This window comes from Phyllobates terribilis, unplaced genomic scaffold (genome assembly GCF_046119375.1).
Source record: "Phyllobates terribilis strain yellow unplaced genomic scaffold, ASM4611937v1 Scaffold_14__1_contigs__length_39327217, whole genome shotgun sequence".
In the NCBI taxonomy this organism is placed as follows: Eukaryota; Metazoa; Chordata; class Amphibia; order Anura; family Dendrobatidae; genus Phyllobates; species Phyllobates terribilis.
In genome coordinates this window covers 32,517,334-32,541,508 of record NW_027362774.1, presented here as the reverse complement: position 1 = coordinate 32,541,508, position 24,175 = coordinate 32,517,334, and the positions used below count along the sequence as shown (strand labels likewise).

Here is a 24,175-nt window from a genome sequence, read left to right as displayed (position 1 = left end):
GATATCTGGAGAGCGGTGATGTCACTGCTGTATAATATAACTGATATCTGGAGAGCGGTGATGTCACTGCTGTATAATATAACTGATATCTGGAGAGCGGTGATGTCACTGCTGTATAATATAACTGATATCTGGAGAGCGGTGATGTTACTGCTGTATAATATAACTGATATCTGGAGAGCGGTGATGTCACTGCTGTATAATATAACTGATATCTGGGGAGCGGTGATGTCACTGCTGTATAATATAACTGATATCTGGAGAGCGGTGATGTCACTGCTGTATAATATAACTGATATCTGGAGAGCGGTGATGTCACTGCTGTATAATATAACTGATATCTGGGGAGCGGTGATGTCTCTGCTGTATAATATAACTGATATCTGGGGAGCGGTGATGTCACTGCTGTATAATATAACTGATATCTGGGGAGCGGTGATGTCACCGCTGTATAATATAACTGATATCTGGAGAGCGGTGATGTCACCTCTGTATAATATAACTGATATCTGGAGAGCGGTGATGTCACTGCTGTATAATATAACTGATATCTGGAGAGCGGTGATGTCACTGCTGTATAATATAACTGATATCTGGAGAATGGTGATGTCACTGCTGTATAATATAACTGATATCTGGAGAGCGGTGATGTCACTGCTGTATAATATAACTGATATATGGAGAGTGGTGATGTCACTGCTGTATAATATAACTGATATATGGAGAGCGGTGATGTCACTGCTGTATAATATAACTGATGTCACTGCTGTATAATATAACTGATATCTGGAGAGCGGTGATGTCACCGCTGTATAATATAACTGATATCTGGAGAGCGGTGATGTCACTGCTGTATAATATAACTGATATATGGAGAGTGGTGATGTCACTGCTGTATAATATAACTGATGTCACTGCTGTATAATATAACTGATATCTGGAGAGCGGTGATGTCACTGCTGTATAATATAACTGATATCTGGAGAGCGGTGATGTCACTGCTGTATAATATAACTGATATCTGGGGAGCGGTGATGTCACTGCTGTATAATATAACTGATATCTGGAGAGCGGTGATGTCACTGCTGTATAATATAACTGATATCTGGGGAGCGGTGATGTCACCGCTGTATAATATAACTGATATCTGGAGAGCGGTGATGTCACTGCTGTATAATATAACTGATATCTGGAGAGCGGTGATGTCACTGCTGTATAATATAACTGATATCTGGAGAGCGGTGATGTCACTGCTGTATAATATAACTGATATCTGGAGAGTGGTGATGTCACCGCTGTATAATATAACTGATATCTGGAGAGCGGTGATGTCACTGCTGTATAATATAACTGATATCTGGAGAGCGGTGATGTCACTGCTGTATAATATAACTGATATCTTGGGAGCGGTGATGTCACTGCTGTATAATATAACTGATATCTGGAGAGCGGTGATGTCTCTGCTGTATAATATAACTGATATCTGGAGAGCGGTGATGTCACTGCTGTATAATATAACTGATATCTGGAGAGCGGTGATGTCACTGCTGTATAATATAACTGATATCTGGAGAGCAGTGATGTCTCCGCTGTATAATATAACTGATATCTGGGGAGCGGTGATGTCACCGCTGTATAATATAACTGATATCTGGAGAGCGGTGATGTCACCTCTGTATAATATAACTGATATCTGGAGAGCGGTGATGTCACTGCTGTATAATATAACTGATATCTGGAGAGCGGTGATGTCACTGCTGTATAATATAACTGATATCTGGAGAGCGGTGATGTCACTGCTGTATAATATAACTGATATCTGGAGAGCGGTGATGTCACTGCTGTATAATATAACTGATATCTGGAGAGCAGTGATGTCTCCGCTGTATAATATAACTGATATCTGGAGAGAGGTGATGTCACTGCTGTATAATATAACTGATATCTGGAGAGCGCTGATGTCACTGCTGTATAATATAACTGATATCTGGAGAGCGGTGATGTCACTGCTGTATAATATAACTGATATCTGGAGAGCGGTGATGTCACTGCTGTATAATATAACTGATATCTGGAGAGCGCTGATGTCACTGCTGTATAATATAACTGATATCTGGAGAGCGGTGATGTCACTGCTGTATAATATAACTGATATCAGGAGAGCGGTGATGTCACTGCTGTATAATATAACTGATATCTGGAGAGCGGTGATGTCACTGCTGTATAATATAACTGATATCTGGAGAGCGGTGATGTCACTGCTGTATAATATAACTGATATCTGGAGAATGGTGATGTCACTGCTGTATAATATAACTGATATCTGGAGAGCGGTGATGTCACTGCTGTATAATATAACTGATATCTGGAGAGCGGTGATGTCACCGCTGTATAATATAACTGATATCTGGAGAGCGGTGATGTCACTGCTGTATAATATAACTGATATCTGGAGAGCGGTGATGTCACTGCTGTATAATATCACTGATATCTGGGGAGCGGTGATGTCTCTGCTGTATAATATCACTGATATCTGGGGAGCGGTGATGTCACCGCTGTATAATATAACTGATATCTGGAGAGCGGTGATGTCACCTCTGTATAATATAACTGATATCTGGAGAGTGGTGATGTCACTGCTGTATAATATAACTGATATCTGGAGAGCGGTGATGTCACTGCTGTATAATATAACTGATATCTGGAGAGCGGTAATGTCACTGCTGTATAATATAACTGATATCTGGAGAGCGGTGATGTCACTGCTGTATAATATAACTGATATCTGGAGAGCGGTGATGTCACTGCTGTATAATATAACTGATATCTGGAGAGCGGTGATGTCACTGCTGTATAATATAACTGATATCTGGAGAGCGGTGATGTCACTGCTGTATAATATAACTGATATCTGGAGAGCGGTGATGTCACTGCTGTATAATATAACTGATATCTGGAGAGCGGTGATGTCACTGCTGTATAATATAACTGATGTCACTGCTGTATAATATAACTGATATCTGGAGAGCGGTGATGTCACTGCTGTATAATATAACTGATGTCACTGCTGTATAATATAACTGATATCTGGAGAGCGGTGATGTCACTGCTGTATAATATAACTGATATCTGGGGAGCGGTGATGTCACTGCTGTATAATATAACTGATATCTGGAGAGCGGTGATGTCTCTGCTGTATAATATAACTGATATCTGGGGAGCGGTGATGTCACTGCTGTATAATATAACTGATATCTGGAGAGCGGTGATGTCACTGCTGTATAATATAACTGATATCTGGAGAGCGGTGATGTCACTGCTGTATAATATAACTGATATCTGGAGAGCGGTGATGTCACTGCTGTATAATATAACTGATATCTGGAGAGCGGTGATGTCACTGCTGTATAATATAACTGATATCTGGAGAGTGGTGATGTCACTGCTGTATAATATAACTGATATCTGGAGAGCGGTGATGTCACTGTTGTATAATATAACTGATATCTGGAGAGCGGTGATGTCACCTCTGTATAATATAACTGATATCTAGAGAGCGGTGATGTCACTGCTGTATAATATAACTGATATCTGGAGAGTGGTGATGTCACCTCTGTATAATATAACTGATATCTGGAGAGCGGTGATGTCACTGTTGTATAATATAACTGATATCTGGAGAATGGTGATGTCACCGCTGTATAATATAACTGATATCTGGGGAGCGGTGATGTCACCGCTGTATAATATAACTGATATCTGGAGAATGGTGATGTCACTGCTGTGTAATATCACTGATATCTGGAGAGCGGTGATGTCACCTCTGTATAATATAACTGATATCTGGAGAATGGTGATGTCACTGCTGTGTAATATCACTGATATCTGGAGAGCGGTGATGTCACTGCTGTATAATATAACTGATATCTGGAGAGCGGTGATGTCACCGCTGTATAATATAACTGATATCTGGGGAGCGGTGATGTCTCTGCTGTATAATATCACTGATATCTGGAGAGCGGTGATGTCACTGCTGTATAATATAACTGATATCTGGAGAGCGGTGATGTCACTGCTGTATAATATAACTGATATCTGGAGAGCGGTGATGTCACTGCTGTATAATATAACTGATATCTGGAGAGCGGTGATGTCTCTGCTGTATAATATAACTGATATCTGGAGAATGGTGATGTCACTGCTGTGTAATATCACTGATATCTGGAGAGCGGTGATGTCACTGCTGTATAATATAACTGATATCTGGAGAGCGGTGATGTCACCGCTGTATAATATAACTGATATCTGGGGAGCGGTGATGTCACCTCTGTATAATATAACTGATATCTGGAGAGCGGTGATGTCACCTCTGTATAATATAACTGATATCTGGGGAGCGGTGATGTCACCGCTGTATAATATCACTGATATCTGGAGAGCGGTGATGTCACTGCTGTATAATATAACTGATATCTGGAGAGCGGTGATGTCACCGCTGTATAATATAACTGATATCTGGAGAGCGGTGATGTCACTGCTGTATAATATAACTGATATCTGGAGAGCGGTGATGTCTCTGCTGTATAATATAACTGATATCTGGAGAGCGGTGATGTCACTGCTGTATAATATAACTGATATCTGGAGAGCGGTGATGTCACCGCTGTATAATATAACTGATATCTGGAGAGCGGTGATGTCACTGCTGTATAATATAACTGATATCTGGAGAGCGGTGATGTCTCTGCTGTATAATATAACTGATATCTGGAGAGCGGTGATGTCACCGCTGTATAATATAACTGATATCTGGAGAGCGGTGATGTCACCGCTGTATAATATAACTGATATCTGGAGAGTGGTGATGTCACTGCTGTATAATATAACTGATATCTGGGGAGCGGTGATGTCTCTGCTGTATAATATCACTGATATCTGGAGAGCGGTGATGTCACTGCTGTATAATATAACTGATATCTGGAGAGCGGTGATGTCACTGCTGTATAATATAACTGATATCTGGAGAGCGGTGATGTCACTGCTGTATAATATAACTGATATCTGGAGAGCGGTGATGTCACTGCTGTATAATATAACTGATATCTGGAGAGCGGTGATGTCACCTCTGTATAATATAACTGATATCTGGAGAGCGGTGATGTCTCTGCTGTATAATATAACTGATATCTGGAGAGCGGTGATGTCACTGCTGTATAATATAACTGATATCTGGAGAGCGGTGATGTCACTGCTGTATAATATAACTGATATCTGGAGAGCGGTGATGTCACCTCTGTATAATATAACTGATATCTGGAGAGCGGTGATGTCACCTCTGTATAATATAACTGATATCTGGAGAGCGGTGATGTCACCACTGTATAATATAACTGATATCTTGAGAGCGGTGATGTCACTGCTGTATAATATAACTGATATCTGGGGAGCGGTGATGTCACTGCTGTATAATATAACTGATATCTGGAGAGCGGTGATGTCACCGCTGTATAATATAACTGATATCTGGAGAGCGGTGATGTCACTGCTGTATAATATAACTGATATCTGGAGAGCGGTGATGTCACTGCTGTATAATATAACTGATATCTGGAGAGCGGTGATGTCACTGCTGTATAATATAACTGATATCTGGAGAGCGGTGATGTCACTGCTGTATAATATAACTGATATCTGGAGAGCGGTGATGTCACTGCTGTATAATATAACTGATATCTGGAGAGCGGTGATGTCACTGCTGTATAATATAACTGATATCTGGAGAGCGGTGATGTCACTGCTGTATAATATATCTGATATCTGGAGAGCGGTGATGTCACTGCTGTATAATATAACTGATATCTGGAGAGCGGTGATGTCACCTCTGTATAATATAACTGATATCTGGAGAGCGGTGATGTCACTGCTGTATAATATAACTGATATCTGGAGAGCGGTGATGTCACTGCTGTATAATATAACTGATATCTGGAGAGCGGTGATGTCACCGCTGTATAATATAACTGATATCTGGAGAGCGGTGATGTCTCTGCTGTATAATATAACTGATATCAGGAGAGCGGTGATGTCACTGCTGTATAATATAACTGATATCTGGAGAGCGGTGATGTCACTGCTGTATAATATAACTGATATCTGGAGAGCGGTGATGTCACTGCTGTATAATATAACTGATATCTGGAGAGCGGTGATGTCACCGCTGTATAATATAACTGATATCTGGAGAGCGGTGATGTCTCTGCTGTATAATATAACTGATATCTGGAGAGCGGTGATGTCACTGCTGTATAATATAACTGATATCTGGAGAGCGGTGATGTCTCTGCTGTATAATATAACTGATATCTGGAGAGCGGTGATGTCACTGCTGTATAATATAACTGATATCTGGAGAGCGGTGATGTCACTGCTGTATAATATAACTGATATCTGGGGAGCGGTGATGTCACTGCTGTATAATATAACTGATATCTGGAGAGCGGTGATGTCACTGCTGTATAATATAACTGATATCTGGAGAGCGGTGATGTCACTGCTGTATAATATAACTGATATCTGGAGAGCGGTGATGTCTCTGCTGTATAATATAACTGATATCTGGAGAGCGGTGATGTCACCGCTGTATAATATAACTGATATCTGGAGAGCGGTGATGTCACTGCTGTATAATATAACTGATATCTGGGGAGCGGTGATGTCACCGCTGTATAATATAACTGATATCTGGGGAGCGGTGATGTCACCGCTGTATAATATAACTGATATCTGGAGAGCGGTGATGTCTCTGCTGTATAATATAACTGATATCTGGAGAGTGGTGATGTCACTGCTGTATAATATAACTGATATCTGGAGAGCGGTGATGTCACTGCTGTATAATATAACTGATATCTGGAGAGCGGTGATGTCACCGCTGTATAATATAACTGATATCTGGAGAGCGGTGATGTCACTGCTGTATAATATAACTGATATCTGGAGAGCGGTGATGTCACTGCTGTATAATATAACTGATATCTGGAGAGCGGTGATGTCACCGCTGTATAATATAACTGATATCTGGAGAGCGGTGATGTCACCGCTGTATAATATAACTGATATCTGGGGAGCGGTGATGTCACCGCTGTATAATATAACTGATATCTGGGGAGCGGTGATGTCACTGCTGTATAATATAACTGATATCTGGGGAGCGGTGATGTCACTGCTGTATAATATAACTGATATCTGGAGAGCGGTGATGTCACTGCTGTATAATATAACTGATATCTGGAGAGCGGTGATGTCACCGCTGTATAATATAACTGATATCTGGGGAGCGGTGATGTCACTGCTGTATAATATAACTGATATCTGGAGAGCGGTGATGTCACTGCTGTATAATATAACTGATATCTGGAGAGCGGTGATGTCACCGCTGTATAATATAACTGATATCTGGGGAGCGGTGATGTCACTGCTGTATAATATAACTGATATCTGGAGAGCGGTGATGTCACTGCTGTATAATATAACTGATATCTGGAGAGCGGTGATGTCACTGCTGTATAATATAACTGATATCTGGAGAGCGGTGATGTCACCGCTGTATAATATAACTGATATCTGGAGAGTGGTGATGTCACCGCTGTATAATATAACTGATATCTGGAGAGTGGTGATGTCACTGCTATATAATATAACTGATATCTGGAGAGCGGTGATGTCACTGCTGTATAATATAACTGATATCTGGAGAGCGGTGATGTCACCGCTGTATAATATAACTGATATCTGGAGAGCGGTGATGTCACTGCTGTATAATATAACTGATATCTGGAGAGCGGTGATGTCACTGCTGTATAATATAACTGATATCTGGAGAGCGGTGATGTCACCGCTGTATAATATAACTGATATCTGGAGAGCGGTGATGTCACCGCTGTATAATATAACTGATATCTGGGGAGCGGTGATGTCACCGCTGTATAATATAACTGATATCTGGGGAGCGGTGATGTCACTGCTGTATAATATAACTGATATCTGGAGAGCGGTGATGTCACTGCTGTATAATATAACTGATATCTGGAGAGCGGTGATGTCACTGCTGTATAATATAACTGATATCTGGAGAGCGCTGATGTCACTGCTGTATAATATAACTGATATCTGGAGAGCGGTGATGTCACTGCTGTATAATATAACTGATATCTGGAGAATGGTGATGTCACTGCTGTATAATATCACTGATATCTGGAGAGCGGTGATGTCACTGCTGTATAATATAACTGATATCTGGAGAGCGGTGATGTCACTGCTGTATAATATCACTGATATCTGGGGAGCGGTGATGTCACTGCTGTATAATATAACTGATATCTGGAGAGCGGTGATGTCACTGCTGTATAATATAACTGATATCTGGAGAGCGGTGATGTCACCGCTGTATAATATAACTGATATCTGGAGAGCGGTGATGTCACCGCTGTATAATATAACTGATATCTGGAGAGCGGTGATGTCTCTGCTGTATAATATAACTGATATCTGGAGAGCGGTGATGTCACCGCTGTATAATATAACTGATATCTGGGGAGCGGTGATGTCACTGCTGTATAATATAACTGATATCTGGAGAGCGGTGATGTCACTGCTGTATAATATAACTGATATCTGGAGAGCGGTGATGTCACTGCTGTTTAATATAACTGATATCTGGAGAGCGCTGATGTCACTGCTGTATAATATAACTGATATCTGGAGAGCGGTGATGTCACTGCTGTATAATATAACTGATATCTGGAGAGCGGTGATGTCACTGCTGTATAATATAACTGATATCTGGAGAGCGGTGATGTCACCGCTGTATAATATAACTGATATCTGGAGAGCGGTGATGTCACCGCTGTATAATATAACTGATATCTGGAGAGCGGTGATGTCACCGCTGTATAATATAACTGATATCTGGAGAGCGGTGATGTCACTGCTGTATAATATAACTGATATCTGTAGAGCGGTGATGTCATTGCTGTATAATATAACTGATATCTGGAGAATGGTGATGTCACTGCTGTATAATATAACTGATATCTGTAGAGCGGTGATGTCATTGCTGTATAATATAACTGATATCTGGAGAATGGTGATGTCACTGCTGTATAATATCACTGATATCTGGAGAGCGGTGATGTCACTGCTGTATAATATAACTGATATCTGGAGAGCGGTGATGTCACTGCTGTATAATATAACTGATATCTGGAGAATGGTGATGTCACTGCTGTATAATATCACTGATATCTGGAGAGTGGTGATGTCACCGCTGTATAATATAACTGATATCTGGAGAGCGGTGATGTCACCGCTGTATAATATAACTGATATCTGGAGAGCGGTGATGTCACTGCTGTATAATATAACTGATATCTGGAGAGCGGTGATGTCACTGCTGTATAATATAACTGATATCTGGAGAGCGGTGATGTCACTGCTGTATAATATAACTGATATCTGGAGAGCGGTGATGTCACTGCTGTATAATATACCTGATATCTGGAGAGCGGTGATGTCTCTGCTGTATAATATCACTGATATCTGGAGAGCGGTGATGTCACTGCTGTATAATATAACTGATATCTGGAGAGCGGTGATGTCACTGCTGTATAATATAACTGATATCTGGAGAGCGGTGATGTCACTGCTGTATAATATAACTGATATCTGGAGAGCGGTGATGTCACTGCTGTATAATATAACTGATATCTGGAGAGCGGTGATGTCTCTGCTGTATAATATAACTGATATCTGGAGAGCGGTGATGTCACTGCTGTATAATATAACTGATATCTGGAGAGCGGTGATGTCTCTGCTGTATAATATAACTGATATCTGGAGAGCGGTGATGTCACTGCTGTATAATATAACTGATATCTGGAGAGCGGTGATGTCTCTGCTGTATAATATAACTGATATCTGGGGAGCGGTGATGTCTCTGCTGTATAATATAACTGATATCTGGAGAGTGGTGATGTCACTGCTGTATAATATAACTGATATCTGGGGAGCTGTGATGTCACTGCTGTATAATATCACTGATATCTGGAGAGCGGTGATGTCACTGCTGTATAATATCACTGATATCTGGAGAGCGGTGATGTCACCGCTGTATAATATAACTGATATCTGGGGAGCGGTGATGTCTCTGCTGTATAATATAACTGATATCTGGAGAGTGGTGATGTCACCGCTGTATAATATAACTGATATCTGGGGAGCGGTGATGTCTCTGCTGTATAATATAACTGATATCTGGAGAGCGGTGATGTCACCGCTGTATAATATAACTGATATCTGGGGAGTGGTGATGTCACCGCTGTATAATATAACTGATATCTGGAGAGCGGTGATGTCACCGCTGTATAATATAACTGATATCTGGGGAGCGGTGATGTCTCTGCTGTATAATATAACTGATATCTGGAGAGCGGTGATGTCACTGCTGTATAATATAACTGATATCTGGGGAGCGGTGATGTCTCTGCTGTATAATATAACTGATATCTGGAGAGCGGTGATGTCTCTGCTGTATAATATAACTGATATCTGGAGAGCGGTGATGTCACTGCTGTATAATATAACTGATATCTGGAGAGTGGTGATGTCTCTGCTGTATAATATAACTGATATCTGGAGAGTGGTGATGTCTCTGCTGTATAATATAACTGATATCTGGAGAGTGGTGATGTCACCACTGTATAATATAACTGATATCTGGAGAGTGGTGATGTCACTGCTGTATAATATAACTGATATCTGGAGAGCGGTGATGTCACTGCTGTATAATATAACTGATATCTGGAGAGTGGTGATGTCTCTGCTGTATAATATAACTGATATCTGGAGAGTGGTGATGTCACCGCTGTATAATATAACTGATATCTGGAGAGCGGTGATGTCTCTGCTGTATAATATAACTGATATCTGGAGAGCGGTGATGTCACTGCTGTATAATATCACTGATATCTGGGGAGCGGTGATGTCACTGCTGTATAATATAACTGATATCTGGAGAGCGGTGATGTCACCGCTGTATAATATAACTGATATCTGGAGAGCGGTGATGTCACTGCTGTATAATATAACTGATATCTGGAGAGCGGTGATGTCACCACTGTATAATATAACTGATATCTGGAGAGCGGTGATGTCTCTGCTGTATAATATAACTGATATCTGGAGAGTGGTGATGTCACTGCTGTATAATATAACTGATATCTGGAGAGTGGTGATGTCTCTGCTGTATAATATAACTGATATCTGGAGAGCGGTGATGTCACCACTGTATAATATAACTGATATCTGGAGAGCGGTGATGTCTCTGCTGTATAATATAACTGATATCTGGAGAGTGGTGATGTCACTGCTGTATAATATAACTGATATCTGGAGAGTGGTGATGTCACTGCTGTATAATATAACTGATATCTGGGGAGCGGTGATGTCTCTGCTGTATAATATAACTGATATCTGGAGAGTGGTGATGTCTCTGCTGTATAATATAACTGATATCTGGGGAGCGGTGATGTCACCGCTGTATAATATAACTGATATCTGGAGAGTGGTGATGTCACTGCTGTATAATATAACTGATATCTGGAGAGTGGTGATGTCACTGCTGTATAATATAACTGATATCTGGAGAGTGGTGATGTCACTGCTGTATAATATAACTGATATCTGGGGAGCGGTGATGTCTCTGCTGTATAATATAACTGATATCTGGAGAGTGGTGATGTCTCTGCTGTATAATATAACTGATATCTGGGGAGCGGTGATGTCACCTCTATATAATATAACTGATATCTGGAGGGTGGTGATGTCACTGCTGTATAATATAACTGATATGTGGGGAGCGGTGATGTCTCTGCTGTATAATATAACTGATATCTGGAGAGTGGTGATGTCTCTGCTGTATAATATAACTGATATCTGGAGAGTGGTGATGTCACCGCTGTATAATATAACTGATATCTGGAGGGTGGTGATGTCACTGCTGTATAATATAACTGATATGTGGGGAGCGGTGATGTCTCTGCTGTATAATATAACTGATATCTGGAGAGTGGTGATGTCTCTGCTGTATAATATAACTGATATCTGGGGAGTGGTGATGTCACTGCTGTATAATATAACTGATATCTGGAGAGTGGTGATGTCTCTGCTGTATAATATAACTGATATCTGGGGAGCGGTGATGTCACCGCTGTATAATATAACTGATATCTGGAGGGTGGTGATGTCACTGCTGTATAATATAACTGATATCTGGGGAGCGCTGATGTCACTGCTGTATAATATAACTGATATCTGGGGAGCGGTGATGTCACCTCTGTATAATATAACTGATATCTGGAGAGCGGTGATGTCACTGCTGTATAATATAACTGATATCTGGAGAGCGGTGATGTCACTGCTGTATAATATAACTGATATCTGGGGAGCGGTGATGTCACCGCTGTATAATATAACTGATATCTGGGGAGCGGTGATGTCTCTGCTGTATAATATAACTGATATCTGGGGAGCGGTGATGTCACTGCTGTATAATATAACTGATATCTGGAGAGCGGTGATGTCACTGCTGTATAATATAACTGATATCTGGGGAGCGGTGATGTCACCGCTGTATAATATAACTGATATCTGGGGAGCGGTGATGTCTCTGCTGTATAATATAACTGATATCTGGAGAGTGGTGATGTCACCGCTGTATAATATAACTGATATCTGGAGAGCGGTGATGTCACTGCTGTATAATATAACTGATATCTGGGGAGCGGTGATGTCGCTGCTGTATAATATAACTGATATCTGGAGAGCGGTGATGTCACTGCTGTATAATATAACTGATATCTGGAGAGCGGTGATGTCACTGCTGTATAATATAACTGATATCTGGGGAGCGGTGATGTCACTGCTGTATAATATAACTGATATCTGGGGAGCGGTGATGTCACTGCTGTATAATATAACTGATATCTGGGGAGCGGTGATGTCACTGCTGTATAATATAACTGATATCTGGAGAGCGGTGATGTCACTGCTGTATAATATAACTGATATCTGGGGAGCGGTGATGTCACTGCTGTATAATATAACTGATATCTGGAGAGCGGTGATGTCACTGCTGTATAATATAACTGATATCTGGGGAGCGGTGATGTCACTGCTGTATAATATAACTGATATCTGGAGAGCGGTGATGTCACTGCTGTATAATATAACTGATATCTGGAGAGCGGTGATGTCTCTGCTGTATAATATAACTGATATCTGGAGAGCGGTGATGTCGCTGCTGTATAATATAACTGATATCTGGAGAGCGGTGATGTCACCGCTGTATAATATAACTGATATCTGGAGAGCGGTGATGTCACCGCTGTATAATATAACTGATATCTGGAGAGCGGTGATGTCACTGCTGTATAATATAACTGATATCTGGAGAGCGGTGATGTCACTGCTGTATAATATAACTGATATCTGGAGAGCGGTGATGTCACTGCTGTATAATATAACTGATATCTGGAGAGCGGTGATGTCACTGCTGTATAATATAACTGATATCTGGAGAGCGGTGATGTCACTGCTGTATAATATAACTGATATCTGGAGAGCGGTGATGTCACTGCTGTATAATATAACTGATATCTGGGGAGCGGTGATGTCACTGCTGTATAATATAACTGATATCTGGAGAGCGGTGATGTCACTGCTGTATAATATAACTGATATCTATATATACATGGCAGCAGGTGTAGCGCCCCCTAGTGATGTCTCTCTCTTCTAGGCGATGGGGATTCTCCTTTTGCCGTACAATCTTCCCTCGGGTCTGACGCTCCTGACGACGATGGTAGATGACATTTGTCACTATGCCAGCGACCAGTCTACAGACGTGAGTGCCCTCTGCAGTGTGGGTGGTCCTGTGACGGTGGGGTGGGGTGGGGTTGGGGCTGCCTCTGGTTAGTCCCTCTCCCACGTGTTGCTCCTGCAGGTGGGCTGGTACACGCGGCGGGCGGTGCTGGCTGGGATCTACAATACCACGGAGCTGGTTATGATGCAGGACACGTCGCCGGACTACGAGGACACCTGGAACTTCCTGCACAACCGGATCTCTGAGGCCATGACCATGGGAGATTCTGTCACACAGGTATTAACTTCACTGCTCCATCCCCAGAGAAGGTGGTGGTCTCCCGCTCTCGCGTCGTCCTCGGCCGCGTCCCCCGACCTCCCGCTCTCGCGTCGTCCTCGGCCGCGTCCCCCGACCTCCCGCTCTCGCGTCGTCCTCGGCCGCGTCCCCCGACCTCCCGCTCTCGCGTCGTCCTCGGCCGCGTCCCCCGACCTCCCGCTCTCGCGTCGGCCGCGTCCCCCGACCTCCCGCTCTCGCGTCGGCCGTGTCCCCCGACCTCCCGCTCTCGCGTCGGCCGCGTCCCCCGACCTCCCGCTCTCGCGTCGTCCTCGGCCGCGTCCCCCGACCTCCCGCTCTCGCATTGTATTCTCTGTTGTAGGTGACCAGCACTGGAGAAGCCGTGATCCAGGGGCTGATGGGCGCCGCTGTCACTGTGAGTATCCAACAGCCGGTCCGGTCAGCAGCCATTATGGTGGCTATTCTTTCCTTGTCAGAGTGATGATGATGATGGATTTGGGGGTGAGGATGGAGGTGACATAACGGCAGTACATGGTGGTGGTATAGGGGGAGTTCATGCATTTTTCTGCTTCCATCCTATAACGGGCAGATCACTGAGTCTTTTCCTCTTTTCCAGTTGAAGAACCTGACGGGTCTGAACCAGCGCCGGTGAACATCGCCCCCTGTATCCCCCATTAAACGATTGTGTAGCACAGCTGTGTCCAGTGACTGTGTGAGGGGAGCCGAGCTCTATATATACCGAGGATAAGCCATAGGTTCACATTTATATACTGCCATGTGGGGTATCAGCATGCCCCCGCTATATAGCCTCATATACCATCCTGTGGGGTATCGGCGTGCCCCCGCTATATAGCCTCATATACCATCCTGTGGGGTATCGGCGTGCCCCCGCTATATAGCCTCATATACCGCCATGTGGGGTATCAGCGTGCCCCCGCTATATAGCCTCATATACCGCCATGTGGGGTATTGTTTTGTCCCCGGTTATTAGGTGCAGATATCTTTGGACGGTGACACAGGTTTTGGTATCTTGTCCGTATACCAGATCATAGTCCGGATTCGTTCCTCTCACCCATCTGGATGTAACGTGCCACCTCCCAGCTTTAGGGCAGAGACAGACTGCTGGATAACTCGTGCGAGGATCGCTGCACGGACAGCTCCTCAGCACGATGGATTTTCTAAGCAGCTGTTAAAACTTACAGGAGCATCTCAGTAAATTAGAATATCATCAAAAAGTGAATTTATTTCAGTTCAATACAAAAAGTGACACCCCCCTATATTATATCAAAAATAACCTCCACGGCGCAGGTCCACTGGGGTGGGAGAATTAGTAGACGGGAGGTGGAAACTGGATGGTCAAAGGGTCTCCTCAAGGGGAGCTGTGCCGAGGTGGCTGGAACTGGACGGTCAAAGGGTTTCCTCAAGGAGCTGTGCCGGGGTGGCTGGGACTGGAAGGTCAAAGAGTCTCCTCAAGGAGCTGTGCCAGGTTGGCTGGGAGTGGACGGTCAAAGGGTCTCATCAAGGAGCTGTGCCGGGGTGGCTGGGACTGGACGGTCAAAGGGTCTCCTCAAGGAGCTGAGCTGGGGTGGCTGGGACTGGACCGTCAAAGGGTGTCATCAAGGAGCTGTGCCAGGGTGGGTGGGACTGGACGGTAAAAGGGTCTCATCAAGGAGCTGTGCTGGGGTGGCTGGGACTGGACGGTCAAAGGGTCTCCTCAAGGAGCTGAGCTGGGGTGGCTGGGACTGGACCGTCAAAGGGTGTCATCAAGGAGCTGTGCCGGGGTGGGTGGGACTGGACGGTAAAAGGTTCTCATCAAGGAGCTGTGCTGGGGTGGCTGGAACTGGACGGTCAAAGGGACTCCTCAAGGAGCTGAGCCAGTGGGGGGGGGGCTGCGACTGGAAGGTCAAACGGTCTCAAGTAGCTGGGTCAGGGTGGCTGGAACAGGACCGTCAAAGGGTCTCCTCAAGGAGCTGTGGCTGGAACTGGACGGTCAGAGGGGCTCATAAAGGAGCTGTGCTGGGGTGGCTGGGACTGCACGGTCAAAGGATCTCCTCAAGGAGCTGAGCCGGGGGGGTGCAGGGACTGGACGGTCCAAGGGGCTCCTCAAAGAGCTGAGCCGGGTTGGCTGGGACTGCACGGTCAAAGGGTCTCCTCAAGGAGCTGTGTCAGGGTGGCTGGAACTGGACGGTTAAAGGGTCTCCTCAAGGAGCTGAGCTGGGGGGGTGCTGGGACTGGACGGTCAAAGGATCTCCTCAAGGAGCTGGGTCAGGGTGGCTGGAACTGGACCGTCAAAGGGTCTCCTCAAAGAGCTGAGCCGGGGTGGCTGGGACTGGATGGTCGAAGGGGCTCATCAAGGAGCTGAGCCAGGGTGGCTGGGACTGCACGGTCAAAGGGTCTCCTCAAGGAGCTGAGCCAGGGGGGCTGGGACTGGACGGTCAAAGGGTCTCCTCAAGGAGCTGGGTCAGGGTGGCTGGAACTGGACGGGCAAAGGGTCTCCTCAAGAAGCTGAACTAGGGGGGGGGGGCTGGGACTGGACGTTCAAATGGTCTCCTCAAGGAGCTGTGGCTGGAACTGGACGGTCAAAGGGGCTCAAGGAGATGTGCCGGGGTGGCTGGAACTGGACGGTCAAAGGGTCTCCTCAAGGAGCTGTGCCGGGGTGGCTGGAACTAGTCGGTCAAACGATGTCATCAAGGAGCTGTGCCGGGGTGGCTGGCACTGGACTGTCAAAGGGTCTCCTCAAGGATCTGTTCCGGGGTGGCTGGGACTGGACGGTCAAAGGGTCTCATCAAGGAGCTGTGCCGGGGTGGCTGGAACTGGACCGTCAAAGGGTCTCCTCAAGGAGCTGAGCTGGGGTGGCTGGGACTGGACGGTCAAAGGGTCTCATCAAGGAGATGTGCCGGGATGGCTGGAACTGGACGGTTAAAGGGTCTCATCAAGGAGATGTGCTGGGATGGCTGGAACTGGAAGGTCAAAGGGTCTCCTCAAGGAGATGTGCTGGGATGGCTGGAACTGGAAGGTCAAAGGGTCTCCTCAAGGAGATGTGCTGGGATGGCTGGAACTGGAAGGTCAAAGGGTCTCCTCAAGGAGATGTGCTGGGATGGCTGGAACTGGAAGGTCAAAGGGTCTCCTCAAGGAGCTGTGCCAGGGGGTGGCTGGGACTGGACGGTCCAAGGGGCTCATCAAGGAGCTGTGCCAGGGTGGCTGGGACTGTACGGTCAAAGGGTCTCATCAAGGAGCTGAGCCGGGGTGGCTGGGACTGGAGGGTCAAAGGGTCTCCTCAAGGAGCTGTGCCGGGGTGGCTGGGACTAGTCCTTCAAAGGGTGTCATCAAGGAGCTGTGCCGGGGTGGCTGGGACTGGACCTGTCAAAGGGTCTCCTCAAGGAGCTGTGCCGGGGTGGGTGGGACTGGACCGTCAAAGGGTGTCATCAAGGAGCTGTGCCGGGGTGGGTGGGACTGGACGGTAAAAGGTTCTCATCAAGGAGCTGTGCTGGGGTGGCTGGAACTGGACGGTCAAAGGGACTCCTCAAGGAGCTGAGCCAGTGGGGGGGGGGGCTGCGACTGGAAGGTCAAACGGTCTCAAGTAGCTGGGTCAGGGTGGCTGGAACAGGACCGTCAAAGGGTCTCCTCAAGGAGCTGTGGCTGGAACTGGACGGTCAGAGGGGCTCATAAAGGAGCTGTGCTGGGGTGGCTGGGACTGCACGGTCAAAGGATCTCCTCAAGGAGCTGAGCCGGGGGGGTGCAGGGACTGGACGGTCCAAGGGGCTCCTCAAAGAGCTGAGCCGGGTTGGCTGGGACTGCACGGTCAAAGGGTCTCCTCAAGGAGCTGTGTCAGGGTGGCTGGAACTGGACGGTTAAAGGGTCTCCTCAAGGAGCTGAGCTGGGGGGGTGCTGGGACTGGACGGTCAAAGGATCTCCTCAAGGAGCTGGGTCAGGGTGGCTGGAACTGGACCGTCAAAGGGTCTCCTCAAAGAGCTGAGCCGGGGTGGCTGGGACTGGATGGTCGAAGGGGCTCATCAAGGAGCTGAGCCGGGGTGGCTGGGACTGCACGGTCAAAGGGTCTCCTCAAGGAGCTGAGCCAGGGGGGCTGGGACTGGACGGTCAAAGGGTCTCCTCAAGGAGCTGGGTCAGGGTGGCTGGAACTGGACGGGCAAAGGGTCTCCTCAAGAAGCTGAACTAGGGGGGGGGGCTGGGACTGGACGTTCAAATGGTCTCCTCAAGGAGCTGTGGCTGGAACTGGACGGTCAAAGGGGCTCAAGGAGATGTGCCGGGGTGGCTGGAACTGGACGGTCAAAGGGTCTCCTCAAGGAGCTGTGCCGGGGTGGCTGGAACTAGTCGGTCAAACGATGTCATCAAGGAGCTGTGCCGGGGTGGCTGGCACTGGACTGTCAAAGGGTCTCCTCAAGGATCTGTTCCGGGGTGGCTGGGACTGGACGGTCAAAGGGTCTCATCAAGGAGCTGTGCCGGGGTGGCTGGAACTGGACCGTCAAAGGGTCTCCTCAAGGAGCTGAGCTGGGGTGGCTGGGACTGGACGGTCAAAGGGTCTCATCAAGGAGATGTGCCGGGATGGCTGGAACTGGACGGTTAAAGGGTCTCATCAAGGAGATGTGCTGGGATGGCTGGAACTGGAAGGTCAAAGGGTCTCCTCAAGGAGATGTGCTGGGATGGCTGGAACTGGAAGGTCAAAGGGTCTCCTCAAGGAGATGTGCTGGGATGGCTGGAACTGGAAGGTCAAAGGGTCTCCTCAAGGAGATGTGCTGGGATGGCTGGAACTGGAAGGTCAAAGGGTCTCCTCAAGGAGATGTGCTGGGATGGCTGGAACTGGAAGGTCAAAGGGTCTCCTCAAGGAGATGTGCTGGGATGGCTGGAACTGGAAGGTCAAAGGGTCTCCTCAAGGAGATGTGCTGGGATGGCTGGAACTGGAAGGTCAAAGGGTCTCCTCAAGGAGCTGTGCCGGGGTGGCTGGGACTGGACGGTCAAAGGGTGTCGTCAAGGAGCTGTGCCGGGGTGGCTGGGACTGGACGGTCAAAGGGTCTCATCAAGGAGCTGTGCCAGGATGGCTGGGACTGGACGGTCAAAGGGTCTCATCAAGGAGCTGTGCCGGGGTGGCTGGGACTGGACGGTCAAAGGGTCTCTTCAATGAGCTGTGCCGGGGTGGCTGGTACTGCACGGTCAAAGGGTCTCCTCAAGGAGCTGAGCTGGGGTGGCTGGAACTGGACGGTCAAAGGGTATCCTCAAGGAGCTGAGCCAGTGGGGGGTGGCTGGAACTGGACGGTCAAAGGGTCTCCTCAAGTAGCTGTGCCGGGGTGGCTGGAACTGGACGGTCAAAGGGTCTCCTCAAGGAGCTGTGCCGGGGTGGCTGGAACTGGACGGTCAAAGGGTGTCGTCAAGGAGCTGTGCCGGGGTGGCTGGGACTGGACGGTCAAAGGGTCTCATCAAGGAGCTGTGCCGGGGTGGCTGGGACTGGACGGTCAAAGGGTCTCATCAAGGAGCTGTGCCAGGATGGCTGGGACTGGACGGTCAAAGGGTCTCATCAAGGAGCTGTGCCGGGGTGGCTGGGACTGGACGGTCAAAGGGTCTCTTCAATGAGCTGTGCCGGGGTGGATGGTACTGCACGGTCAAAGGGTCTCCTCAAGGACCTGAGCCGGGGTGGCTGGGACTCGACCGTCCAAGGGGCTCATCAATTAGCTGTGCCGGGGTGGCTGGGACTGGACGGTCCAAGGGGCTCCTCAAGGAGCTGAGCCGGGTTGGCTGGGACTGCACGGTCAAAGGGTCTCCTCAAGGAGCTGTGTCAGGGTGGCTGGAACTGGACGGTTAAAGGGTCTCATCAAGGAGCTGAGCAGTGGGGGGGGGGGTGCTGGGACTGGACTCAAACCGTCTCCTCAAGGAGCTGAGCCGGGGTGGCTGGGACTGGATGGTCGAAGGGGCTCATCAAGGAGCTGAGCTGGGGTGGCTGGGACTGGAGGGTCAAAGGGTCTCCTCAAGGAGCTGTGCCGGGGTGGCTGGAACTAGTCGGTCAAAAGGTGTCATCAAGGAGCTGTGCCGGGGTGGCTGGGACTAGATGGTCAAAGTGTCTCCTCAAGGAGCTGTGCCGGGGTGGCTGGAACTGGATGGTAAAAGGGTCTCATCAAGGAGCTGTGCCGAGGTGGCTGGAACTGGACGGTCAAAGGGTCTCCTCAAGGAGCTGTGCCGGGGTGGCTGGGACTGGAAGGTCAAAGGGTCTCCTCAAGGAGATGTGCCGGGGTGGCGGGAACTGGACGGTCAAAGGGGCTCATGAAGGAGCTGTGCTGGGGTGGCTGGGACTGGAGGGTCAAAGGGTATCCTCAAGGAGCTGTGCCAGGGTGGCTGGGACTGGACCGTCAAAGGGTCTCCTCAAGGAGATGTGCCGGGATGGCTGGAACTGGATGGTTAAAGGGTCTCATCAAGGAGCTGTGCCGGGGTGGCTGGGACTGGGCGGTCAAAGGGTCTCCTCAAGGAGATGTGCTAGGATGGCTGGAACTGGACGGTCAAAGGGTCTCCTCAAGGAGATGTGCTGGGATGGCTGGAACTGGAAGGTCAAAGGGTCTCCTCAAGGAACTGTGGCTGGGACTGGACGGTCAAAGGGTCTCATCAAGGAGCTGTGCCAGGATGGCTGGGACTGGACGGTCAAACGGTCTCTTCAAGGAGCTGTGCCGGGGTGGCTGGTACTGCACGGTCAAAGGGTCTCCTCAAGGACCTGAGCCGAAGAAGCTGGGACTGGACGGTCAAAGGGTCTCCTCAAAGAGCTGTGTCGGGGTGGCTGGAACTGGACGGTCAAAGGGTCTCATCAAGGAGCTGTGCCAGGGTGGCTGGGACTGGACGGTCCAAGGGGCTCCTCAAAGAGCTGTGCCAGGGACTGGACGGTCCAAGGGGCTGCTCAAAGAGCTGAGCCGGGTTGGCTGGGACTGGACGGTCAAAGGGTCTCCTCAAGGAGCTGGGTCAGGGTGGCTGGAACTGGACGGGCAAAGGGTCTCCTCAAGAAGCTGAACTAGGGGGGGGGCTGGGACTGGGACTGGACGTTCAAATGGTATCCTCAAGGAGCTGTGGCTGGAACTGGACGGTCAAAGGGTCTCCTCAAGGAGCTGTGCTGGGGTGGCTGGGACTGGAGGGTCAAAGGGTCTCCTCAAGGAGCTGTGCCGGGGTGGCTGGAACTAGTCGGTCAAACGATGTCATCAAGGAGCTGTACCGGGGTGGCTGGGACTGGACGGTCAAAGGGTCTCATCAAGGAGCTGTGCCGGGGTGGCTGGAACTGGGCGGTCAAAGGGTCTCATCAAGGAGCTGTGCCGGGGTGGCTGGAACTGGACCGTCAAAGGGTCTCTTCAAGGAGCTGAGCTGGGGTGGCTGGGACTGGACGGTCAAAGGGTCTCCTCAAGGAGCTGTGCCGGGGTGGCTGGGACTGGACGGTCAAAGGGTGTCATCAAGGAGCTGTGCCGGGGTGGCTGGGACTGGATGGTCAAAGGGTCTCATCAAGGAGCTGTGCCAGGGTGGCTGGAACTGGACGGTCAAAGGGCCTCATGAAGGAGATGTGCCGGGATGGCTGGAACTGGACGGTTAAAGGGTCTCATCAAGGAGATGTGCTGGGATGGCTGGAACTGGAAGGTCAAAGGGTCTCCTCAAGGAGATGTGCTGGGATGGCTGGGACTGGAAGGTCAAAGGGTCTCCTCAAGGAGATGTGCCGGGGTGGCGGGAACTGGACGGTCAAAGGGGCTCATGAAGGAGCTGTGCTGGGGTGGCTGGGACTGGAGGGTCAAAGGGTATCCTCAAGGAGCTGTGCCAGGGTGGCTGGGACTGGACCGTCAAAGGGTGTCATCAAGGAGCTGTGCTGGGGGGGCTGGGACTGGACGGTCAAAAGGAGTCATCAAGGAGCTGTGCCGGGGTGGCTGGGACTGGGCGGTCAAAGGGTCTCCTCAAGGAGATGTGCCTGGATGGCTGGAACTGGATGGTTAAAGGGTCTCATCAAGGAGCTGTGCCGGGGTGGCTGGGACTGGGCGGTCAAAGGGTCTCCTCAAGGAGATGTGCTGGGATGGCTGGGACTGGGCGGTCAAAGGGTCTCCTCCAGGAGATGTGCTGGGATGGCTGGAACTGGACGGTCAAAGGGTCTCCTCAAGGAGATGTGCTGGGATGGCTGGAACTGGAAGGTCAAAGGGTCTCCTCAAGGAACTGTGGCTGGGACTGGATGGTCAAAGGGTCTCATCAAGGAGCTGTGCCGGGGTGGCTGGTACTGCACGGTCAAAGGGTCTCCTCAAGGAGCTGAGCCGAAGAAGCTGGGACTGGACGGTCAAAGGGTCTCCTCAAGGTGCTGTGTCGGGGTGGCTGGAACTGGACGATCAAAGGGTCTCCTCAAGGAGCTGAGCCAGTGGGGGGGGGGGTGGAACAGGACTGTCAAAGAGTCTCCTCAAGGAGATGTGCCGGGGTGGCGGGAACTGGACGGTCAAAGGGGCTCATGAAGGAGCTGGGCTGGGGTGGCTGGGACTGGAGGGTCAAAGGGTCTCCTCAAGGAGCTGTGCCGGGGTGGCTGGGACTGGACCGTCAATGGGTGTCATCAAGGAGCTGTGCCGGGGTGGCTGGGACTGGACCGTCAAAGGGTGTCATCAAGGAGCTGTGCCGGGGTGGCTGGGACTGGACGGTAAAAGGGTCTCATCAAGGAGCTGTGTCGGGGTGGCTGGAACTGGACAGTTAAGGGGTCTCCTCAAGGAGATGTTCCGTGATGGCTGGAACTGGACGGTTAAAGGGTCTCATCAAGGAGCTGTGCCGGGGTGGCTGGGACTGGGCGGTCAAAGGGTCTCCTCAAGGAGATGTGCTGGGATGGCTGGAACTGGACGGTTAAAGGGTCTCCTCAAGGAGCTGTGCCGGGGTGGCTGGGACTGGGCGGTCAAAGGGTCTCCTCAAGGAGATGTGCTGGGATGGCTGGAACTGGACGGTCAAAGGGTCTCCTCAAGGAACTGTGGCTGGGACTGGACCGTCAAAGGGGCTCATCAAGGAGCTGAGCCGAGGAAGCTGGGACTGGACGGTCAAAGGGTCTCCTTAAGGTGCTGTGTCGGGGTGGCTGGAACTGGACGGTCAAAGGGTCTCCTCAAGGAGCTGGGTCAGGGTGGCTGGAACTGGACGGTCAAATGGTCTCCTCAAGGAGCTGTGGCTGGAACTGGACGGTCAGAGGGGCTCATAAAGGAGCTGTGCTGGGGTGGCTGGGACTGGACGGTCAAAGGGTCTCATCAAGGAGCTGTGCCGGGGTGGCTGGGAGTGGACGGTCAAAGGGTCTCCTCAAGGAGCTGTGCCGGGGTGGCTGGAACTGGACGGTCAAAGGGTCTCATCATGGAGCTGTGCCGGGGTGGCTGGGACTGGACAGTCAAAGGGTCTCATCAAGGAGCTGTGCCGGGGTGGCTGGAACTGGACGGTCAAAGGGTCTCCTCAAGGAGCTGTGCCGGGGTGGCTGGGACTGGACGGTCAAAGGGTGTCATCAAGGAGCTGTGCCAGGGTGGCTGGGACTGGACGGTCAAAGGATCGCCTCAAGGAGCTGTGTCAGGGTGGCTGGGACTGGACGGTCAAAGGGTGTCATCAAGGAGCTGTCCTAGGGTGGCAGGGACTGGACGGTCCAAGGGGCTCATCAAGGAGCTGTGCCAGGGTGGCAGGGACTGGACGGTCAAAGGGTCTCCTCAAGTAGCTGAGCCGGGGTGGCTGGACTGAACGGTCCAAGGGGCTCCTGAAGGAGCTGAGCCGGGGTGGCTGGGACTGCATGGTCCAAGGGGCTCCTCAAGGAGCTGTGTCAGGGTGGCTGGAACTGCACGGTTAAAGGGTCTCTTCAAGGAGCTGAGCTGGGGTGGCTGAGACTGGACGGTCAAAGGGTCTTCTCAAGGAGCTGAGCCGGGGGGGTGCAGGAACTGGACGGTCAAAGGGTCTTCTCAAGGAGCTGAGCCGGGGGGGTGCAGGGACTGGACGGTCAAAGGGTCTCCT

At 49.2% G+C, this 24,175-nt stretch overlaps 1 protein-coding gene across 2 annotated transcripts in view; it reads left to right on the top strand.

Moving 5' to 3' along the window:
- Positions 1-14,901, top strand: part of COQ9 (coenzyme Q9) — a 41,198-nt gene extending 26,297 nt beyond the window's left edge. For both annotated transcript variants that reach the window (XM_073659870.1, XM_073659871.1), the window contains exons 6-9: positions 13,853-13,957; positions 14,057-14,212; positions 14,571-14,624; positions 14,826-14,901. In XM_073659870.1, the coding sequence (XP_073515971.1) occupies positions 13,853-13,957; positions 14,057-14,212; positions 14,571-14,624; positions 14,826-14,861 (351 nt within the window). In that variant the 3' untranslated portion in view covers positions 14,862-14,901. The remainder of the gene's footprint in view (positions 1-13,852; positions 13,958-14,056; positions 14,213-14,570; positions 14,625-14,825) is intronic.
- The last annotated feature ends 9,274 nt before the right edge of the window (positions 14,902-24,175 follow it).